General features: G+C 44.4%; 1 protein-coding gene across 1 annotated transcript; it reads right to left on the bottom strand.

Moving 5' to 3' along the window:
- Positions 1 to 122: 122 nt before the first annotated feature.
- Positions 123 to 23,477, bottom strand: LOC106587128 (low choriolytic enzyme). Its single transcript, XM_014175170.2, has 10 exons — positions 23,424 to 23,477; positions 23,236 to 23,326; positions 11,919 to 11,925; positions 11,729 to 11,803; positions 11,491 to 11,637; positions 11,276 to 11,393; positions 10,339 to 10,517; positions 841 to 922; positions 542 to 666; positions 123 to 283 (listed from the first exon to the last, which is right to left on the bottom strand). Coding segments are annotated over exons 2-10 (813 nt in total). The 5' UTR covers positions 23,314 to 23,326; positions 23,424 to 23,477; the 3' UTR covers positions 123 to 281.
- Positions 23,478 to 23,712: the final 235 nt, after the last annotated feature.

Genomic DNA, 23,712 nt, shown 5'->3' with positions numbered 1-23,712 from the left:
TGTCTACTTATTTAATACTTGTTTAAAGCATTAGAATACTTATGTTGAGTAAAGCATGTTGAATGGACACATATTTGGAGAACTGTATTGAAAGGAAGGATCAATACAGATTAAGCTTTTGATTTCAGTTGATCAGATTTTTATTGTGATTTATTAGAGGTTGCAGTCTTGATGTTTTGAGGCAAATTACATTCTAACAGTTCTACCACTAGAGGTCACTCTACTCCTTCAGCGGAATGATCTTGAGTCCATCGGAAGTGAGACCACAGGTATCCGAGTGTTTCTATTGGGGGAAAATGATACCTTTGTTGATTACTTACTCATGCACATAAAGCTATGTCCATCGTAATTTATCCTCCCACCCTCAATGTCACAATTCTCACCGTTATTAAGCTCTAGATATATTAGAGCTACATTAGCTCTGGGGAAGAGGCATCCAGGAGGTCGGAACGAGGATGTTTGATCCAGTCAAGCAGCCTTGGCCTAGATTTTAATCATCCAAACCCAAGTACAGTAAGTTGTTCAGTGTGGCAGTACTCACAGCAGCCATACAGCCTGTTCAGCCTGTCGATGTCGTTCTTGCTCATCTGAGTGGCCTCGCCGAAAGACACGTTGTTGTTGGGGATGGGCTCCATGGTGGGGCGGTTGTTCTTGGAGAAGGCGTACCTGGAACCACACCAAATCACAATACATGCCTATTCAACAATGTCACTGCTGAAGGTACGATATAGCTTGGCCTGAATGAAAGCTCACAGGAATGGATGGTGTATTAGCGCTTGCAATACAATAGGGGTCCACTCCAGAAATATGTGTAATGATTATAAAGACATCATAGCTGACCTGTGGTACTGCATGACAGAGTTGTAGTCATAGGAAGTTCCCTGGTTCAGGGTGGCGATCTTTTCGAATGCGTACTTATACTCTGGAAAAACATAATACAAAATGTTCAGAGAGTTGATAGGCTGTGTTTCAATCTACTTCATGAGCAAGGTCAGTAAGGGGATTAGATTAAGATGGCCCTGGTGCCCGGGTGTAAAGTGAATGCATTCATTTTGGAAACGGGCTGCCTCTACTCTGGCCAATGGCGAATTGGGCTCAAATCAAAAGTGGAGCATGTTAAGCACGTGGAGTAATGTAGGATTCTGTGTTTTAACATGCAAAGGTGATTGCTTTTAGTAAAAACTTTTGGGCTCTATTCAGTCCGTATTGCAGAAGTACAGCATCATTTAAATGTAAAGGCAATATTCCTGTGTTAGGGGAGACTGGATTCACATATGTCGGCTCAATCGGAAATGACCATGACATTTCTATAAATCAATCTATAATGCTTCAGCTATACAGATTGAATAGAGGCGAAGATCTGCCTCCCCAATAAAAACTAGTTTAACAATTCAAACATATATTTTATGGAAAAGAGATGTAGGCCTATGTTTCTGAATGATGCATCATGCTGCCTTGTTGACAATAAGTCAAAAGGCTCAAATTATGGTTCGATTTCAGCAGGTCACGCCTCCCCACCGATTATCCATTATATTGGCCAGATAGGCTACTCCATTGGCCACTCTTAACTCTAGCTAGGCTAGGGTTTTGAGGTTAGGGTTAAGGTTGAGGCTAAATTCAGGAGTTAGATTAAATGGTTAAGGTTAGGAAAAGGGTTAGCTAAAAGGGTTAAGGTTAGGGGACGGGGTAGCTAACATGCTAAGAAGTTGCAAATTAGCTAAATATAAGAAAGTAGTTAAAAAGGTGCTAAAATGCTAAAGTTGTCCGTGAGGAGATTCAAACACGCAACCTTTGGGTTGCTAGACGTTTGCGTTACACACCCACCCCATCCACCCGACCAAACACCCTCCTTTCGTTTTTGCATTAAGTACCTTCTGTCTTATGTAACCATACCAAACATAACATGTCATACTAATTTGAGTGTCCCTGATTTCCATTTACTATGTTACGCCTAGTCTATGAGACCAGGCTGCCATTCTAGCCAATGAGAAGGCAGATACAAGTGTGACAACAGGGACAACTCTGATGTAAAGTGTTTTTTCTCAAAGTTGCCAGGATGTCATGTGTCCTACGTATATCATTACACTAATAACAACCTAAACATTACACAACTTCTATTTGATCAAATAAGCAACGCATAGCAAATAAGAAATTACATTTTTTGTTAACCAAATTCGACACTCTCATTGACCTCCAAACAAGAACTCGCCACATGCAGGAGAAGACTCTTCTCTTCCTCTCTGGCCTCCCAGACCAGCTTCACCCAGTAAAGTGACTGGCCATAGCCTGGTGCGACCCGGGCTAGCTAAATTGAATCCCCTCATTTGTAGAAAAGGCCCTTCCTTTCAGCCAATCAGCATGTCCGAATGTAAATTTGGACTCTGGCCCATCCCACTGAAGGTCAGAGTGGTTGTCTTGTCAGCAGATAAAGAGGAAAGTTGCAAAAAGGATCAAAGTTGTTGATGAAGATAAGTAGTTTTTATTATCTATTATCCATGCATAGTCACCTTACCCCTACCTACATGTACAGTACCAGTAAAAAGATTGGACACAACTACTCATTCAAGGGTTTTTCTTTATTTTTACTATTTCCTACATTGTAGAATAGTAATGAAGACAACACTATGAAATAAAACATATGGAATCATGTAGTAACCAAAAAAAAGTGTTAAACAAATCAAAATACATGTTATATTTTAGATTCTTCAAAGTAGCCACCCTTTGCCTTGATGACAGCTTTGCACACTCTTTGCATTAATCTCAACCAGCTTCATGATAAATGCTTTTCCAACAGTCTTGAAGGAGTTCCCACATATGCTGAGCACTTGTTGGCTGCTTTTCCTTCACTCTGCGGTCCAACTCATCCCAAACCATCACAATTCGGTTGAGGTCGGGTGATTGTGGAGGCCAGGTCATCTTATGCAGCACTCCATCACTCTCATTCTTGGTCAAATAGCCCTTACACAGCCTGGAGGTGTGTTGGGTCATTGTCCTGTTGAAAAACAAATGATAGTCCCACTATGCGCAAACCAGATTGGGATGGCGTATCGCTGCAGAATGCTGTGGTAGCCATGCTGGTTAACTGTTCCTCAAATTCTAAATAAATCACTGACAGTGTCACCAGCAAAGCACACCCCACACCATCACACCACCTCCTCCATGTTTGACGGTGGGAACCACACATGCAGAGATCATCCGTTCACCTACTCTGCGTCTCACAAAGACACAGCGGTTGGAACCAAAAATCTAAAATTTGGACTCATCAGACCAAAGGACAGATTTCCACCCGTCTAATGTCCATTACTCGTGTTTCTTGGCCCAAGTAAGTCTCTTCTTCTTATTGGTGTCCTTTAGTAGTGGTTTCTTTGCAGCAATTCGACCATGAAGGTCTGATTCAAGCAATCTCCTCTGAACAGTTGATGTTGAGATGTGTCTGTTACTTGAACTCTGTGAAGCATTTATTTGGGCTGCAATTTCTGAGGCTGGTAACTCTAACGAACTTCAAATCAAATCACAGTTTATTTTTCACGTGCGCCGAATACAACTTACAGTGAAATGCTTACTTACAGGCTCTAACCAATAGTGCAAAAAAGGTATTAGGTGAACAATAGGTAAGTAAAGAAATAAAAACAACAGTAAAAATACAGTGAAAAACAGTAGCAAGGCTATATACAGTAGCGAGGCTACATACAGAGACCGGTTAATCAGGCTGATTTAGGTAGTATGTACATGTAGATATGGTTAAAGTGACTATGCATGTATGATGAACAGAGAGTAGCAGTAGCGTAAAGAGGGGTTGGCGGGTGCTGGGTGACGGGACACAATGCAGATAGCCCGGTTAGATAATGTACTGGTTGGTCGGGCCAACTGAGGTAGTATGTACATATGTACATGAATGTATAGTTAAACTGACTGTGCATATATGATAAACAGAGAGTAGCAGCACCTTAAAAGAGGGGTTGGGGGGGCACACAATGCAAATAGTCCGGGTAGCCATTTGATTACCTGTTCAGGAGTCTTACAGTATGGCTTGGGGGTAAAAACTGCTGAGAAGCCTTTTTTTCCTAGACTTGGCACTCTGGTACCGCTTCCCATGCGGTAGTAGAGAGAACAGTCTATGCCTGGGGTGGCTGGGGTCTTTGACAATTTTTAGGGCCTTTCTCTGACACCGCCTGGTGTAGAGGTCCTGGATGGCAGGCAGCTTAGCCCCAGTGATGTACTCGGTCCTCCTTTTCCTGTAGTCCACAATCATCTCCGTAGCCTTGGTTACGTTGAGGGATAGGTTGTTATTCTAGCACCACCCTGCCAGGTCTCTGACCTCCTCCCTATAGGCTGTCTCGTTGTTGTCGGTGATCAGGCCTACGACTATTGTGTCGTCTGAAAACGTAATGATGGTGTTGGAGTCGTGCCTGGCCATGCAGTCGTGGGTGAACAGGGAGTACAGGAGGGGACTGAGCACGCACACATCAAACTTATCTATTGCAGTAAAGGTAACTTCCTTTCCTGTGGCGGTCCTCATGAGAGCTTGTTTCATCCTAGCGCTTGATGGTTTTTGCGTCTGCACTTGAAGAAACTTTAAAAGTTCTTGAAATTTTCCCGGATTGACTGACCTTCATGTCTTAAAGTAATGGACTGTCGTTTCTCTTCGCTTATTTGAGCTGTTCTTGCCATAATATGGACATGGTCTTTTACCAAATAGGGCTATCTTCTGTATACCACCCATACCTTGTCACAACACAACTGATTGGCTCAAACGCATTAAGAAGGAAAGAAATTCCACAACTGAACTTTTAACAAGGCACACCTGTAATTGAATTGTATTCCAGGTGACTACCTCATGAAGCTGGTTGAGAGAATGCCAAGAGTGTACAAAGCTGTCATCAACGCAAAGGGTGGCTACTTTGAAGAATCTAAAATCTAAAATATATTTTGATTTGTTTAACACTTTTTTAGTTACTAAATCATTTCATATGTGTTATTTCATAGTTTTGATGTCTTCACTTATATTCTGACCCCGAACAGACACTATATCCTCATGTACCCCGTAGTGCCGGAAGACGTGCGTAAACAAGGCCTCCGCAGCCTGTAGGGCCGTAGGGAGACCGGGCAGAGGGAGGAGACGGCAGGACTTAGAGAAACGATCCACAACGACCAGGATTGTAGTGTTCCCCTGTGAGGGGGGGAGATCGGTAAGGAAATTGACCGACACGTGCGACCATGGCCATTATGAAACGGGTAAGGGGTGTAGCTTACCTCTGGGCAGGTGCCTAGGAGCCTTACACTGGGCGCACACCGAGCAGGAGGAAACATAAACCCTCATGTCCTTCGCCAAGGTAGGTCACCAGTACTTTCCACTCAAACAGCGCACCATCCGACTGATGCCTGGATGACCAGAAGAGGGTGACGTGTGGACCCAATAGATCAACCGGTCACGGACAGCAGATGGAAAGTACATACGCCCAGCGGGACACTGGAGGGGAGCGGGCTCTGCACGTAACGCCTGCTCAATGTCCGCGTCCAGCTCCCACACTACCGGTGCCACCAGGCAGGAGGCCGGGAGTATGGGGATAGGATCCATGGGCCGCTCCTCTGTGTCATACAGCCGGGACAGTGCGTCTGCCTTCACGTTCTGGGAACCTGGTCTGTAGGAAAGGGTGAAAACAAAACGGGTAAAAAACATGGCCCACCTTGCCTGACGAAGATTCAGTCTCCTTGCTGCCCGTATGTTCTCCAGATTGCGGTGGTCAGTCCAGATGAGAAAAGGGTGTTTAGCCCCCTCAAGCCAATGTCTCCACGCCTTCAACGCCTTGACAACAGCCAACAACTCCCGGTCCCCCACATCATAGTTTCGCTCTGCCGGGCTGAGCTTCCTCGAGAAGAAGGCACAGGGGCGGAGCTTCGGTGGCATGCCCGAGCGCTGGGGGAGCACGCGTCCACCTCCACTGTAAACGCCAAAGAGGGATCCGGATGGGCCAGCACTGGAGCCGAGGTAAGCAGAGCCCTTAGGTGACCAAAAGCCCTGTCCGCCTCAGCCGACCACTGCAAACGTACCGGGCCCCCCTTCAGCAGGGAGGTAATGAGAGCCGCTACCTGACCAAAACCCCGGATAAACCTCCGGTAGTAATTGGCAAACCCTAGAAACAGCTGCACCTCCTTTACCGTGGTGGGTGAGTCGGCCAATTACGCACGGCTGAAATGCGGTCACTCTCCATCTCCACCCCTGAGGTGGAAATGCGGTACCCTAGGAAGGAGATGGACTGCTGGAAGAACAGGCACTTCTCAGCCTTGACGTGCTGTACAGGTCATGCTCCAACAGTCGACCAAGCACCCTGCGCACCAGGGGACACATGCTCGGCGCATGCAGCGGAGTGTATCAGAATGTCATCAATATACACCACTACACCCTGCCCATGCAGGTCCCTGAAAATGTAATCTACAAAGGATTGGAAGACTGATGGAGCATTCATCAACCCGTATGGCATGACGAGGTACTCATAATGCCCTAAGGTAGTACTGAACGCCGTCTTCCACTCGTCTCCCTCCCGGATACGCACCAGGTTGTAAGCGCTCCTGAGATCTAGTTTGGTGAAGAAGCGCGCCCGTGCATTGACTCAATCGCTGTGGCTATGAGAGGTAGCGGGTAACAGTACTTCACAGTGATCTGGTTTAGGGCTCGATAGTCAATACACGGGCGCAGACCTCCCTCCTTCTTCTTCACAAAAAAGAAACTCGAGGAGGCAGGTGAAGTGGAGGACCGAATGTACCCCTGACGCAGGGACTCGGAGACATATGTTTCCATAGCCGCCTTCTCCGCCTGTGACAGGGGATACACATGACTCCTGGGAAGTGTGGCGTCTACCTGGAGGTTTATCGCACAATCCTCCCAACGATGGGGTGGTAATTGAGTCGCCCTCTTCATAGAGAAGGCGAGAGTAAATTCGGAATATTCGGGGGGAATGCGCACGGTGGAGACCTGGTCTGGACTCTCCACCGTAGTAGCACCAACGGAAACCCCTAAACACCTTCCCGAGCACTCTCGCGACCACCCCGTGAGAGCCCTCCATTGCCATAAAATAGTGGGGTCATGACAAGCTAACCAGGGAAGGCCTAGCACCACGGGAAACTCAGGGGGTGTCAATGAGGAAGAGACTGATTCTCTCCTCGTGACCCCCCCCCCGCGTCACCATGCCCAGGGGAGTGGTGGCCTCCCTAATCAACCCAGACCCTAATGGTCGACTGTCCAGAGCGTGAACTGGGAAGGGCCTAACCACTGGAACAATAGGGATCCCTAACCTATGGGTGAATGCTCTGTCGATAAAATTCCCAGCCGCGCCTGAATCGATGAGCGCCTTATGCTGGGAATGCGGGGAAACTCAGGAAAGTTAACATGCAAAAACAGGTGTGCAACAGAAGGCTCTGGATGAGAATGGTGCAGGCTCACCTGGGGTGATGCCAGAGTGCCCTGCCTGCTGCCTCTACCCCCAGAGGAACCAACCCGACATCGACCGGCAGTGTGACCTCTGCGACCACAGATGGTGCACGTGAAGGCCCCTCCTTTGGCCTCCCTGAGCGCAGCACCTCCCAGCTCCAGGCACCTCCCAGCTCCGCTCCAGGCACCGGAGCGGTGGTGCTGGGAGAGGGAACCAACAGAGCCCTCTCTGAACGTCCGCGGGTGGCCAGCAGGTTATCCAGCCGAATGGACAGGTCCACCAGCTGGTCAAAGGTGAGGGTGGTATCCCTGCAGGCCAACTCCTGACGGACATCCTCATGCAGGCTGCAGTGATAGTGGCGATAAGGGCCCTGTCGTTCCATCCCGCTCCGGTGGCCAGGATACAAAAGTCCAGGGCGAACTCCTGGGCGCTCCGCATCCCCTGCCTCAGGTGGAAGAGACGTTCACCCGCCACTTTACCCCTCGGGCGGATGGTCAAAGACTGCCCGGAAGCGGGTGAACTCCTCGAAGTGGTCCAGCGCCACATCTCCTTCTACCCACACGGCGTTAGCCCACTCCAGGGCTTTCCCCGAGAGGCACGAGACGAGGGCGTACACCCTCTCATGTCCCGAAGGAGCCGGGTAGACGGTCGCCAGGTACAGGTCCAGCTGCAGCAGGAAACTCTGGCAGCGTGCCGCCGCCCATCATACTCCCCGGGAAGGGCGAGACGAATCCCACTGGGACCGGGTGCAAGAGGGGCGAGTAGTGGCGACCCCTGTTGTGCTGGTGGAGGCGCTGGAGGGACTCCCTGTCTCTCCCAGCGGTCCATAGTCTGAACGACGCGGTCCATCACAGCGCCGAGATGATGGAGCATCGCGCTACCTCGACCCCTACAACAGGGGTACCTGCTTCTGCTGACTCCATAAGATGGTGTGGTATTCTGTCAAAGTATGCGCAACTGGTCGAAGGAAGTCAGGTGCAGGAGAGCAGAGATGAGTGAACAGGAAAACAGCCGGACGCAACTGCGTCACAACACTCCGGTCCAAGGAAAAAGGCGATAGCGCACAAATCACACAAATAGGTACAAAATAACAAAACCACGGGTTACAACAATACCCGGCGCAAAACTAGCCTGTAGCGTCACACACGTAATGATCAAACAATACCACACACAGACATGGGGGGGAACAGAGGATAATATACACATAGAGTAATGAGGGGATGTAAACCAGGTGTGTGGGAAAACAAGACAAAACAAATGGAAAATGAAAAGTGGAGTGGTGATGGCTAGAAGACCGGTGACGCCGACTGCCGAACGAACACGGAGAGGGACCGACTTCGGCGGGAGTCGTGACAATCACTCACGTCTGTAGCCATGAAGTGCTTTGAAAGGCTGGTCATGGGAAAGGCCTGATCACAGACAGCGAAAGGCTGGTCATTTGAAAGGCTTGATCAAAGACAACGATGAGACAGCCTATAGGGAGAAGGTCAGAGACCTGGCAGTGTGGCGACAGGACAACAACTTCTCCCTCAACGTGATCAAGACAAAGGAGATGATCGTGGACTACAGGAAAAGCAGAGCCGAGCACCCCCCATTCTCATGGACGGGGCTGTAGTGGAGCAGGTCGAGAAAAAAATTGTGAAGAGGGCACGACCTACACCTATTCCCCCTCAGGAGACTGAAAATATTTGGCATGGGTCCTCAGATTATCAAGTTCTACAGCTGCACCATCAAGAGCATCCTGACTGGTTGCATCCCCGCATGGTATGGCAACTGCTCAGCATCTGACCACAAGGGGCTGCAGAGGGTAGTGCATACGGCACAGTACATGACTGGGGCCAAGCTTCCTGCCATCCAGGACCTCTATACCAGGCAGTGTCATAGGAAGGCCCTAAAAATTGCCAAAGACTCCAGCCACCCTAGTCATAGACTGTTCTCTCTGCTACCACACGGCAAGCGGTACCGGAGGTCCAAAAGGCTCCTTAACAGCTTTTACCCCTAAGCAATTTACATTTTTAGTCATTTAGCAGGCGCTCTTATCCAGAGCGACTTACAGTAGTGAATGCATACATTTCACTTCATGCATTTTTTTTTTTGTACTGGCCCCCCGTGGGAATCGAACCCACAACCCTGGCGTTGCACACACCATGCTGGCATTGCAAACACCATGCTCTACCAACTGAGCCACAGGGAAGGCCGATAAGACTGCTGAACAGGTAATCAAATGGCTACCGGGACTATTTTCATTGACCCACCCTTTTTTAGTGCTGCTGCTATTCGCTGTTTATTATCTACGCAAAGTCACGTTACCCCTACCTACATGTACATATTACCTAAATTACCTCGACTAACCTGTACCCCGGCACATTGACTCGGGACCGGTACACCGTATATAGCCTCGTTATTGTTATTTTATTGTGCTGCATTTTTTTCTTCTGTTTTTATATTTTTTTACTTTAGTTTATTTAGTAAAGATTTTCTTCACTCTTATATTTCTTAAAACTTCATTGTTGGTTAATGGATTGTAAGTATAGCATTTCACGGTAAGGTGTTGTATTACACCTGTTGTATTATATTTTATTTGATTGGGAAAGGTGGAGTCCATCCGAGGGACTAGGAGCCAACCACTCAGACGGCTTCAGCAGCTACCTGTGTACTAAACAGAACAACTGTAATATCATCTATAGGCCTCAAGTTTGGAGTCTATAGATTACACTAATGTTACAGCTGGACAAACAAAAAGTAAAAGCAGGCATACTGACAAGTCATATGCAACCCCAAAGAAGTCACACATTGAAAACCCCAGTGTCTATTGTTAGAATTATCAGTGAGATAGAGGCACTCCATTTCTTATCATTACAAATGAATGTCAGTGAAAAGGAAACAGAATAAAGGCATGGTATCAAACCATCAATGATGTTCTCCCAGGCGACACGGATGTGGTTGTCACGGTCGCTGCGGGTCTGCTCATGGTTAAAGCCCAGGGCGTGAAGGAGCTCATGCTGGACGGTGCTGTGGTACAGGCAGCCCTGACGGGCCAGAGACACAGTCTGAGCATTACCCCGACGGCCAACATAAGAGTAGCACCTGGGAAGAAGAAAAGAGGAGGGTCAAGGTGCACCAATCCAATGCCAGAAATAGGGCATTCCCTAATCATCTAGTTTATTGTAAAGGTTTTAGGAAACCTCAGGGTAATGGGTTCATAAGAGATGAATGGTGGTTGGAATCACCTGACATTGCAGGTTTGCAAAAACAACTATTGTATGGATTATGATCTTCAAAGGGAAATTCAATGAACTATGTGTTGATGTGACATTATAATTGTTTAAGGATGTTATTGAAATTCTAGAGCTGAGGATATAAGGCAGCGGAGGATCAAGGCAGACCATTAAATCCAATGCCAGAAAATATCCTAATTATGTATATAGTCAGTTCAGTAATGCTGCGTTCGTTATCAATCAAGTGGGAGGTTGGAATTTACCCGTTGTGAAGTCATGAAACTCGTTGAGAAACCCTGATTGGCTAATGGCCAACAACTTGTGTAAACCATAAAATAAAAGTGCAGATGTCATGTTTGTAAACTAATTATAGTGTTCAAAAACCATATTCATTGATTGCTTTTTATAAATAACGTTTTGTCGTCTCCACTTCCCACTTGGTTACGAACGCAGCATAACGTTCAGAAAACTTCAGGCTAATGAAAGATAAAGGTAAATCATGAAGGATAAAGGAAACGGTTTGCAAAAACAATTATTGTATAGATGTTCCTCAAAGGGAAATTCAATGAATAATGTGTTGATGTAATATTCTATTTGTTTAACTATGTTATTTAAATTCAGGATCACCCGCTGCGATTCTCAATGCTGAGGTAGTCCCTTTCGTTCTGGCGCTGGAAGAAGCGGATGCAGGTGGTTTCGGCGAAGGAGTCAAGACCACGCTGGATGATGGCTACTTCGCGAGATGCTGTTGTAGATGAACAACAACAGATAGTAAAATTATTGTATCGCTGTTACAATATCTCAACATATGAAATGAAATGTACACGAAAGTGAACACTTACAGAAGTGGTTGGCAATGACGTAGGGCACCCAGATGTTTCCGTCACTGTACTTTTGCCACATGCACCCGCGGGCGGTGCAGGGGTCAGCGTTCTTCTCAGAGGGCATGGCAATGTCTCCCATCAGAGTAGGCTCATCGGCTTCGGGGGCTTGAGAATAGAACACGTAGAACAGGTTACTCTGAGGGCTAGTCAAAAAATGCTCTTTAATCCTTGAGCATTGAACATAGTGCCAACTTACTGAGATCCCTGTTGGCTCTGGCCAGCAGCTCACCAACAGAGAGCTCAGCAGAAGTGTCTTCCTCAGCAACATTCTCTGTAAAAAGGACATTGGATCCATTAAGTCTGCTAAATCATGACATGACATTGTTAATATTTTTCATATGGTTGGAAATGTGTGATAGTGCCAAAATAGTTTTTGTTCTTCTCACCTTTAGACTTCGGGGAACAACATGAAATAAGACAGACAATGACAAAGTAGAATACAAATGAAATGAATGTAAAGTGTAATATATTTATTGTGTGAAGTTTTTTTAAGGTCACAGCAGGGATGGACAAAAATGACAAAATACAATTACAAAATACCCTAAAGACCAACAAAATAAATTACAACATACGTTTTCATTATTTTAGCAAGTAGCCCCCTTAACAACAACATTCTCAGTACTGGTTACAGATATGTTTTACTTGCTATGACTGTGATTGTGTTTTTTTATATACTTTAGTTGAATCCACTACCTGTAAGTCGCTCTGCATAAGAGTGTCTGCTAAATGATTCAAATATAAATGTACAAATGAACAACTGAAAAGCAGACCGTTTTTGTATTGGCCTTGTTTCAGGGCAAAACTCATAAGAATAATACTATGTATGCTTTGCAAGTGTTCATTTCTACATCAACATTAACATTTTGGTCATTTAACAGACATCCCACAATATAGTGCCATCCAAGCAAACCAAAACTGGTTCTGTGCAAGTTCTCATAACGCAAAAACTGTCCAGTTGTGCTGATAATTATAGAATGTTTGTATAAATCACTCACCTGATGTTGCAAGAACGTTCCTAGAACGCATTTTGTCTGTTGTGTAAAGGTTCCCAGAATGTTTTATTAGGTTGTGGGTACAGTCTGGTGAGAAGATTTTTGGAACATCACAAAAGATATGTTCCTTTCCAGTTGTGCTGACATTCAGATCATGTTCATATCAGGGTGCACAAAACATTCCTTTGATGTTGCAAGCATGTTAACAGAACAGCCTTTCTGAGTTCTTTAAAGGTTGCCTGAACATTTAATTAGGTTGTGGGAACAGTGTGCGTACATTACAAAATATACTCAGTTGTGATGATATTCAAGCAATGTTTAAGTTAGATTGCACAAGACATTCCTATAATGTTGTAAGAATGTTGACAGAACACCTGGTCCTTGTTCTTTAAATGTTCTTAGAACATTTAATTAAGTTATGGGAGTTGTCTGGGGATGTTGAACGAATATTCAGAAATTACGCATTCCGACCAGCAAAATAAAGTTAGGAAACCGTTTGAACCCCAAAAATGTAACGGTTTATATAATTCCTTTCTGTTCCTTTTTAAACCTCTGAAGTATATATAGTTTTACATTTAGCTCAACATTACATTTCTTCACCAATCAGTGCGGATAGGGCAGCTTGCAAGCTATAGCTGTTTACATGCATTGGACAGACAAGTGTAGGGTGTGAGATGCGGCTGCAATTTTGCAGGTTGGGAGAGAGCAAGAGAGGGTGGAGGAGGTGTGAAACATGATAACGATAGTATCCTTAACTAGCATTAAAAAAGTAAATCCATTCTTCTCTAATTAAATATCTCTCTCCCTAATTTCTGAATCACACTTGTAATGTCAGTAGGCTACAGTAACCTATGCTTCAGAGGGGGAGGGGAAGGTAGCCTACACACACCCACTGGCAAAGATTTTCCGCTGTAGGCAGACAATGGAATAAGTTTATGAGTGGCAAGAGTGAGGGCTTTGCATGGGAGCTTTGTTGTGTTTCTTGTGGGACTGGAAAAAAATGCAAGAAATGGAAAATAACGATTTTAACTGTTTTCCATGCTTTTAAAACAATGGTTTTGTTCCAGAACAGTATACAGTTGTGGCCAAAAGTTTTGAGAATGACATAAATATTCATTTTTACAAAGTCTGCTGCCTCAGTTTGTATGATAGCAATTTGCATATTCTCCAGAATGTTATGAAGAGTGATCAGATGAATTTCAATTAATTGCAAAGTCCCTCTTTGCCATGCAAATGAACTGAATCCCCCAAAAACATTTCCACTGCATTTCAGCCCTGCCACAAAAGGACCAGCTGACATCATGTCAGTGATTCTCTCGTTAACACAGGTGTGAGTGTTGACGAGGACAAGGCTGGAGATCACTCTGTCATGTTGATTGAGTTCGAATAACAGACTGGAAGCTTCAAAAGGAGGGTGGTGCTTGGAATCATTGTTCTTCCTCTGTCAACCATGGTTACCTGCAAGGAAACACGTGCCGTTATCATTGCTTTGCACAAAAAGGGCTTCACAGGCAAGGATATTGCTGCCAGTAAGATTGCACCTAAATCAACCATTTATCAGATCATCAAGAACTTAAAGGAGAGCGGTTCAATTGTTGTGAAGAAGGCTTCAGGGTGTCCAATAAAGTCCAGGAAGCGCCAGGACCGTCTCCTAAAGTTGATTCAGCTGCGGGATCGGGGCACCACCAGTACAGAGCTTGCTCAGGAATGGCAGCAGGCAGGTGTGAGTGCATCTGCACGTACAGTGAAGTAAAGACTTTTGGATGGCCTGGTGTCAAGAAGGGCAGCAAAGGAGCCACTTCTCTCCAGGAAAAACATCAGGGACAGACTGATATTCTGCAAAAGGTACAGGGATTGGACTGCTGAAGACTGGGGTAAAGTCATTTTCTCTGATGAATCCCCTTTCCGATTGTTTGGGGCATCCGGAAAAAAGCTTGTTCGGAGAAGAAAAGGTGAGCTCTACCATCAGTCCTGTGTCATGCCAACAGTAAAGCATCCTGAGACCATTCATGGGTGGGGTTGCTTCTCAGCCAAGGGAGTGGGTTCACTCACAATTTTGCCTAAGAACACAGCCATGAATAAAGAATGATACCAACACATCCTAGGAGAGCAACTTCTCCCAACCATCCAGGAACAGTTTGGTGACGAACAATGCCTTTTCCAGCATGATGTAGCACCTTGCCATAAGGCAAAAGTGATAACTAAGTGGCTCGGGGAACAAAACATCGATATTTTGGGTCCATGGCCAGGAAACTTCCCAGACCTTAATCCCATTGAATCTTGTGGTCAATCCTCAAGAGGCGGGTGGACAAACAAAACCCCACAAATTCTGACAAACTCCAAGTATTGATTATGCAAGAATGGGCTGCCATCAGTCAGGATGTGGCTCAAAAGTTAATTGACTGCATGCCAGGGTGGATTGCAGAGGTCTTGAAAAAGAAGGGTCAACACTGCAAATATTGACTCTTTGCATTAACTTCATGTAATTGTCAATAAAAGCCTTTGACACTTATGAAATACTTGTAATTATACTTCAATATTCCATAGTAACATCTGACAGAAATATCTAAAGACACTGAAGCAGCAAACTTTGTGGAAATTAGTATTTGTGTCATTCTCAAAACTTTTGTTCACGTCTGTAGATCACTTGCATTCCAAGTTGTGATTCTGTTCCTCTGAAAATGTCTTTCTGTTACGGTTTTCTGTTCTGTTCCCTGAACCGGTTCCAACCCCTGGTAGGAAGGTTAGTGTACATAGAATTATAATAGGGAGAATAGTGTACAATAGAAGGCTATATCCTTGTCTATCACCTGCACTAACCATGGAACTGTGTGATGACACGGGCAAGTATTGCACCGTGCATAAGGTCCAAAATGTTACGGCTTGGTCTGCATTTTTTTTTGAAGACAACATGCCTTTTTTTATATTATCAACTGTTACTAATGGTCCTCAGCAAGGAAGCAAATCAAGTTAAACCAAACAATGTAATTAAATTGAATGATAATGTAGGCAATACAACTGAAGGGAACTAACAGTAAATTAGCAGTTGAATGTGCGTGGTTAGGCCTACCGACAGTCGAAATTGACAGTGGCTAATGTTTAATATGATAGAAATATGAAACAGAGGAACTCAGGGTAGCCTATAAATAAAACATTTGAGAGTGCCCATCCCTACAAGTTAAAAGGTTGTTAAATAAAAATTCTGCATAATGGCACAGCATTTAAAGAAATGTACTGTGGGAAAGTTGATATGTTGATATGCATCAGTTTTACATTTCTCTGGTAGAATCGGGAAGTTACGATTTCGTCTGTATTCGGCTGCTCATAGTGTACCACAAAGTCTACCATTCATAGTGAATGCAGATACCACCTGCTAGATAGATGGGGCGTGCCCACAAACTTGGATAATTGTTTACTTCGAACGACCAACACAATAATCTCAGAACTTCTCTAGGCAATTTAGTTTTTTTAAATGTTGATTCTTCACTAACGTTTGTCATCATGCCCCTGTGGTGTCTGGCAGTGCTAATTACCAGAGGTGTGGACTCGAGTCACAAATATGATGACTTGCAACTCGACTTTGACTTTAACACCAATGACTCGTGACTTAACCTCTTGACGGTCGCCTAGGATAGGGGGCGCTACAGCGATTTTTGAAAGAAATTCGTGCCCATTTTAAACGGCCTCCTACTCAAACTCAGAAGCTAGGATATGCATATAACGTTTCTAAAACTGTTTGAATGGTGTCTGTGAGTATAACAGAACTCATATGGCAGTCAAAACCCCGAGACAGATCGTAACAGGAAGTGGAATTCTGAATTGCGGACTCAACTTCATCACTTTGCCTATAAATCACACCGTGAGCAATGGTTCATTGAGCACTTCCTATTGCTTCCACTAGATGTCCCCAGTCTTTACAAAGTGGTTTGAGCCTTCTACTGTGAAAACTGACACAATGAGAGTCTGTGGAACGTGGTCACATGAGGAGGGCCATCACCATTGTGACGCCGGCGCCCCTGGCTACCCTCCCCTTTCGAAACGTTTTGAAAGACAATGCAATCGTCCCCCTTGAATGTTATTGGAGCTCTGGTTGAAAAAGGCCTTAAAGATTTATGTTATACAACGTTTGACATGTTTGAACGAACCTAAATAAAAAAAAAATGCATTTTATTGAAAGAGGAGTCCCGCGGTCGACGGAGCTTTTGGAGCAGCCTTCAGAACGCGCTAACAAGAACAAGCTATTGGGACGTAAAGATTAACTTTTTCGAACGAAAATACATTTGTTGTGGACCTGGGATTCCTGGAAGTGCTTTCTGATGAAGATAATCAAAGGTAAGGGATTATTGACAATAGTATACAAGAGTAGATTTGATATGCGATTGTTCCAAGATGGCGCTGACCTGTAACGGTAGCCTATTTTTCTGAGTATCGCATCCCCTTTTATCGCAAAGTGTGATTACCCAGTAAAGTTATTTTTAAATCTGGCATTACAGGTGCTTTCAAGAGATATTCATCTATAAATCTTAGAATGACAATATTACATTTAAAAAATGTTTTCGAATAGTAATTTTGTAAATTGTAGCGCTGTTTCACCGGATGCATTTGAGGGAAAATAGTTAGTCAACGTCACGCGCCGATGTAAAATGCTGTTTTTATATATAAATATGAACTTTATCGAACAAAAGAATGCATGTATTGTGTAACATGATGTCCTAGGAGTGTCATCTGATGAAGATTGTCAAAGGTTAGTGCTGCATTTAGCTGTTTTTTGGTTATTTGTGATGCATGTGGTTGGTCGGAAAATGGCTATGTGGCTACTTTTACGATATACTCCTCTAACATAATCTAATGTTTTGCTTTTGCTGTAAAGCCTTTTTCAAATCGGACAACGTGGTTCGATTCAGGAGAGGTGTATCTATAAAACGATATAACATAGTCCTATTGTCACGTCCTGACCAGCAGATGGAGCTGTTGTAGTAGTTTTGGGGTCAGGACGTGGCAGTCTTGTGTGTGTGATTGTTCTGTGTTGGTCTTGTGACTCCTGATCAGGAACAGCTGGGTATCGTTGTTCCTGATTGGGAGTCATATATGTAGGAGTATGTTTGTCACTTGGTTTTGTGGGTAGTTGTTTTTACACTGCGTGTATAGCCTGTAAAACTGCTACTGTTGTCATTGTTTTTGCAAGTGGATGCTTTAATAAATAACCATGAGTATTCACATACCTGCTGCGCCTTGGTCCATTCATGAAGACAACTGTGACACCTATATTTGAAAAAAATATATATTAAATTTTGTTATGCTAATGACGATAGGATTTTTCGCTGGAAGCCCGACCAGGGGTTAACTTGGACTTGAGCCTTTTGACTCGACCTGACTTGATACCCTCCCCAAGCCCAAATATTAAAAATGATGCTATTAAAAAAGTGTGCAGCGCATCAACTTCATTTAACAGATTACAGTTTGAATCGGACAGCAGCCAATCAGATTGTGCCAGTTGAGAAAAAGTTGTGTGTGGCAGTGCAGAGGAACGTCTGCGGGTGAATTCAGATGGAGCCCTTGGAAAGATGATACCCAAAATGATTATTTTTGGATATAAAGATGACGCTGTATCAACAAAAAACGGATTGCAACTTTCAAAACATGCGGGAAGAAAATTACAGACGGAGGCGCAACAATTTCCAACTTTGTTCGACATTTGAAGCTGCGCAAAGAACGGTAAGTCGTGGCTAATATAGCAGACAGCTATATAATTTATAACTTTACTAGTGTAGCATGTAGGCTAACGTAACGTTAAATCAATGATCCGCCACACAGTCAGCCAGTGCAGGAATGTGATCATTGCACCCAAGATTGAGCTACAACTGGCTAGGCAGTTGGTAGCCTACATCCTGCCTGATGTTACTGCTGTTCCTAAAACCATTGACATACGTTAGCCTACTGTAACCACACAGAGAGAGAGAGAGAGAGTGTGTGTGTGTGTCTTAAGGTTGGGCGATTGTGTACAAGCCTACATCGCCCGATTGAACCCCATAGCGATCCTCGATAGTTGATCACTACTGGGGCGGGGGGTTTGGGATCTTTCTCAATGTACCAAAAGTAAAAGTATAAATAATTTAAGCAAACCAGATGACACGATTCTGAAGTTTTAAATTTACGGATATCCAGGGGCACAGTTCAACACTCAGAGATAATTTACAAATGAAGCATTTGTGTTTAATGAGTCTGTCAGATCAGAGGCAGTAGGGATGACCATGGGTGTTTTCCTGATAAGTGTGTGAATTAGACAATTTTCCTGTCCTGCTACGCATTCAAAATGTAACAAGTACTTTTGGGTGTCAGGGAAAATGTAAGGAGTAAAAAGTACATTATTTTATTTTTGGAATGTATTGGAGTAAATGTAAAAGTTGTCAAAAATATAAATAGTAAAGTAATGTTCAGATGCCCCCCAAAAATACTTAAGTAGTACTTTAAAGTATTTTTACTTAAGTACTTTACACCACTGGTATTCCAACATGCTTTAAGGAGCTACAAATTTGAATGCTGAGAATACCATTTTCTAAATGTTCTTGAAATGTTCTGAGGACATCCGAGACAAAGTAAAATGTATATTGCGTGAACTTCAATAGAATATTATGTTAAACCTACAACAAATATGCTATGAACATCATAAAAACTGCATGACTTATTTCAAAATTGTGGAACATTATGGTAATGTTTGTGCAACCTGCGTGAATATCACAATAATATTTTAGCAACATCCCAGACAAGTCCCATAACTTAACTGCAAACCTTTAAATAACTTAGACCAAGTGTTCTGTCAACATTTTTACAACATTAGCGTAATATCCTGTGCAACCTAACTTTAACATTGTGTGAATGTCATCACAACTGAGCATATTTTGTGTTTTGGGAACCTATCTCTTGTCATAGCTACACATTATTTGTTCTGGGAACATTCTTGTAACATCAGGTGAATGTTTTTTTTGCACCCTTTTTGTAAATGTAACATTTGTTTAACCAGGAAAAACCCACTGAGACCCAGAGTCTCTTTTTCAAGGGAGACCTGTCCAAGGCAGCAACAATCTATACATTACATAATTAAAACATACAACAATACAATATAATACAACATGATCCAGCCTAAAAAAGGCATTTACACTCCTCCGTAACACAGTCTCCCTAAAATAAATATTGTATAATCATCCGCACAACTGAACAGTTTTTGTGTTTTGTATACATATCCTTTGTGATGTCCCCATAATGTTCCCACCAGACTGTTCCCACAACCTAAAGATATATTCTGGGAAACCTTTAAAGAACAGACTAAATGTGTTCCGGGAACATTCTTGCAACATCAGGTGAATGTTTTTTGCACTAAAATAAACATTGTAGAATGACTTGCACAACTGGACAGTTTTTGTGTTTTGATCTCCTGTCACAGCTTCACATTATTCCCACAACCTAAAGAGATGTTTAGGATTTGTTTTGTAGATTTTTTATATTTTTACCTCCTTTTTCGATGTTGTCTCATCGCTGCAACTCCCCAACGGCTCGGGAGGCGAAGGTCGAGTCATGCGTCCTCTGAAACATGACCCATCTAACCGCGCTTCTTAACACCCGCCCGCTTAACCCGGAAGTCAGCCGCATCAATGTGTAGGAGGATACACCGTTCAACTGACGACCGGGGTCAGCCTGCAGGCGCCTGGCCAGCCACAATGAGTCACTAGAGCACGATGAGCCAAGTAAAGCCGCCCCGGCCAAACCCTCCCCTAACGCGGACAACGCTGTGCCAATTGTGCGTCACCGTATGGGATTCCAGATCACGGTCAGTTGTGATACACCCCGGGATCCAACCCGGGTCTGTAGTGACATCTCTAGCACTGTGATGCAGTGCCTTAGACCGCTGCGCCACTTGGGAGGCATTTTTAAGGCACTTTTAAAAAACATACCAAAATTTGTTCTGGGAACGTTCTTAATTAACACCAGGTGAATGTTTTTTTGTACACTAAAAGAAAATCATCCACACAACTGAACAGTTTTTGTGTTTTGGGAACATATCTTTTCTGATGTCCCCACAATGCTCCCACCAGACTGTTCCCACAACCTAAAGATATATTCTGGGAAACCTTTAAAGAACAGACGAAATGTGTTCTGGGAACGTTCTTGTAAAATCAGGTGAATGTGAAGCATTCAGAGCCCTTGACTTTTTCCACATTTTGTTATGTTACAGCCATATTCTTAAATGGATGAAATCGGGTTTTTTACTCATCAATCTACACACAATACCCCATAATGACAAAGCAAAAGCATGTATTTTTTGCTAATAAAAAAATGTATAAACTGAAAAATCATATTTACATAAGTATTCAGACGCTTTACTCAGTACTTTGAAGCGCCTTTGGCAGCGATTACAGCCTCGAGTCTTGTTGGGTATGACGCTACAAGCTTGGCACACCTGTATTTGGGGAGTTTCTCCCATTCTTCTCTACAGATCCTCTCAAGCTCAGGTTTTCAGGTCTCTCCAGAGATGTTCGATCGGGTTCAAGTTCAGACTCTGGCTTGGCCACTCAAGGACATTCAGAGACTTGTCCAAAAGCCACTCCTGCTGTGTGCTTAGGGTCGTTGTCCTGTTGGAAGGTGAACATTCGCCCCCGTCTGAGGTCCTAAGCGCTCTGGAGCATGTTTTCATCAAGGATCTCTCTGTACTTTGCTACGTTCATCTTTGCCTCGATCCTGACAAGTCTCCCAGTCCTTGCCGCTGAAAAACATCCCCACAGCATGATGCTGCCACCACCACGCTTCGCCGTAGGGATGGTGCCAGGTTTCCTCCAGATGTGACGCTTGGCATTAAAGCCAAAGGGTTCAATCTTGGTTTCATCAGACAGGAGAATCTTGTTTCTCATGGTCTGAGAGTCTTTAGGTATCAGGGCCCTCTCATTCCATCCCTCGCTGGCAGCCAGGGTCCTGAAGTCCAGTGCGAATTCCTGTGCGCTCCTCATCCCCTGTCTGAGATGGAACAAGCGTTCCCCCGCCGCTCTCCCCTCAGGTGGATGATCAAAGACCACCCTGAAGCGGGTGAAATCCTCATAGCTGACCAATGTTGCGTCAATATTTCCCCATTCCGCGTTGGCCCACTCAAGTGCCTTCCCCGACAGACAGGAGATGAGGGCGGACACGCTCTTGTATCTCGAGGGAGCCGGGTGGACGGTGACCAGGTAGAGCTCTAACTGGAGCAGGAACCCCTGGCACCCGGTAGCCGTCCCATCATATGCCCTCGGGAGCGAGAGCCGAATCCCACTGGGTCCAGGTGACGGAGGGGTGGACAGTGGTGTGGGTTGTGGTGTTGGTTGGAGTGAAGTTGATGGGGTTGTGGGAAAAAAAACTTTTTCCCATCGCTTCATGGTGAGCAACACGCGATCCATGGCTGTGCCAAGATGTTGGAACATCGTCGCGTGCTGCTGGATGCGTTCCTCCACTGGTACCGGAGGACTGGGTGCACCTGCTGACTCCATAAAAGAGGTGCATGATTCTGTCGGGGGGGTACTGTCACAACTTCCGCCGAAGTTGGTGCCTCTCCTTGTTCGGGCGGCATTCGGCGGTCGTCGTTGCCGGCTTTCTAGCTGCTTTCTAGCTGCCACCGACGTTATTATTATTTCCCTATTTAACCCTCTGGTTCTCATTATGTTTTGGTGCGTGATTCTGTCAAGTGTCAGTTGTGCAGAGGTGAGGACAGAGTCAGGTGCAGGACACAGAACTGAGTAAAATAACGTACTTTACTCAGAAAAAATTATCAGCCAATAAATTCACGCAGGGATAACAAACCCTAACACAAAAGACTAACACAACAACCAGGAAACAATCACGCACCAAAACATAATGAGAACCAGAGGGTTAAATAGGGAAATAATAATAACGGAATGGGAACCAGGTGTGAACAATCAAGACATAACAAATGGAAAAAGAAACGTGGATCGGTGGCAGCTAGAAAGCTGGCGACGACGACCGCCGAACGCCGCCCGAACAAGGAGAGGCACCAACTTCGGCGGAAGTCGTGACAGGAAGTCACTGTGCTCTTAGGGACCTTCAATGCTGCAGAAAGTTTTTGGTACCCTTCCCCAGATCTGTGCCTCGACACAATCGTGTCTTAAGCCTCTACGGACATTTCCTTTGACCTCATGGATTGGTTTTTGCTCTGACATGCACTGTCAACTTTGGGACCTTAGACAGGTGTGTGCCTTTCCAAATCATGTCCAATCAATTGAATTTACCACAGGTGGACTGCAATCAAGTTGTAGAAACATCTCAAGGATGATCAATGGAAACAGAATGCAGCTGAGCTCAATTTCGAGTCTCATTCTGTTTTTTATTTTGAATACATTTCCCAAAATTTCTAAAAACCTGTTTTTGTTTTGTCATTATGGGGTATTGTGTAGATTGCTGAGAAAATAATATTTAATCAATTTTAGAATAAGGCTGTAACGTAATAAGATGTGAAAAAAGTAATGGGGTCTGAATACTTTCTGAAGGCACTGTATATTACAAAATACTCAAAGGTAATGGAAATACTGCAATTCTCTGGGTCCCAGTAGATCTCAGTGTTACTGGGGTCCCAGTAGGTCCCAGTGTTACTTTGGATATGCATTGACTGTTCGATAGTTTAGCAAAGCAGTCAATCTTATGGCATGGTTGCTCCGTATCCTGTGTCACTCACCTCAGTCAGTTCCTCAGCCCAAGCAGAGGACACCAGTATTAGGGCCAGGAGACCCACAGTGAACTTGAACACAAACATGGCAGCAAAAGGACTGCAGGATAAACACAACCACATAGTGAAAATCATTAAAACCAGCCATAGTGTTAGTCATTGAAGCTCACTCACACAATACCGAGCACATTGCTTACCTCAGAGCTCCGAGAAAGTATGAGTGAAATGGCAGTAGTTAGGGTTGTTTTTTATACTTTGTCCTCAGGCATATATACACGTAGATAACGGACCCCCAGATAAGGGAATATGAGCACAGAAATAGGCAGACAGTTGAGGACATTAGGTGGGAATTCTGCAGGAAGTCCTTGAAAAGGGTGTGAAACGTGACATGTGTGAGGTGTGCATGTAAACCTTTTGTGTTCTTATGTTCGACCTTGAGGACTTCAAAGCAGGTGCTTTTTTTCATATTCCGAAATAGTAGTTATA

This window comes from Salmo salar, chromosome ssa26, assembly GCF_905237065.1.
Source record: "Salmo salar chromosome ssa26, Ssal_v3.1, whole genome shotgun sequence".
Classification (NCBI taxonomy): domain Eukaryota; kingdom Metazoa; phylum Chordata; class Actinopteri; order Salmoniformes; family Salmonidae; genus Salmo; species Salmo salar.
This window is presented reverse-complemented; position numbering and strand designations above follow the sequence as displayed.

What these genes read in the sequence shown, in the direction of transcription:
- LOC106587128 (XM_014175170.2), bottom strand. Translation starts at nt 23,313, where the DNA reads ATGTTTGTGTTCAAGTTCACTGTGGGTCTCCTGGCCCTAATACTGGTG. An exon ending in CGTCATTGCCAACCACTTCT is followed by an intron (nt 11,394 to 11,490) that starts GTAAGTGTTCAC and finishes CATCTACAACAG; the next exon opens with CATCTCGCGAAGTAGCCATC. An exon ending in AGCATTGAGAATCGCAGCGG is followed by an intron (nt 10,518 to 11,275) that starts GTGATCCTGAAT and finishes TCTTCTTCCCAG; the next exon opens with GTGCTACTCTTATGTTGGCC.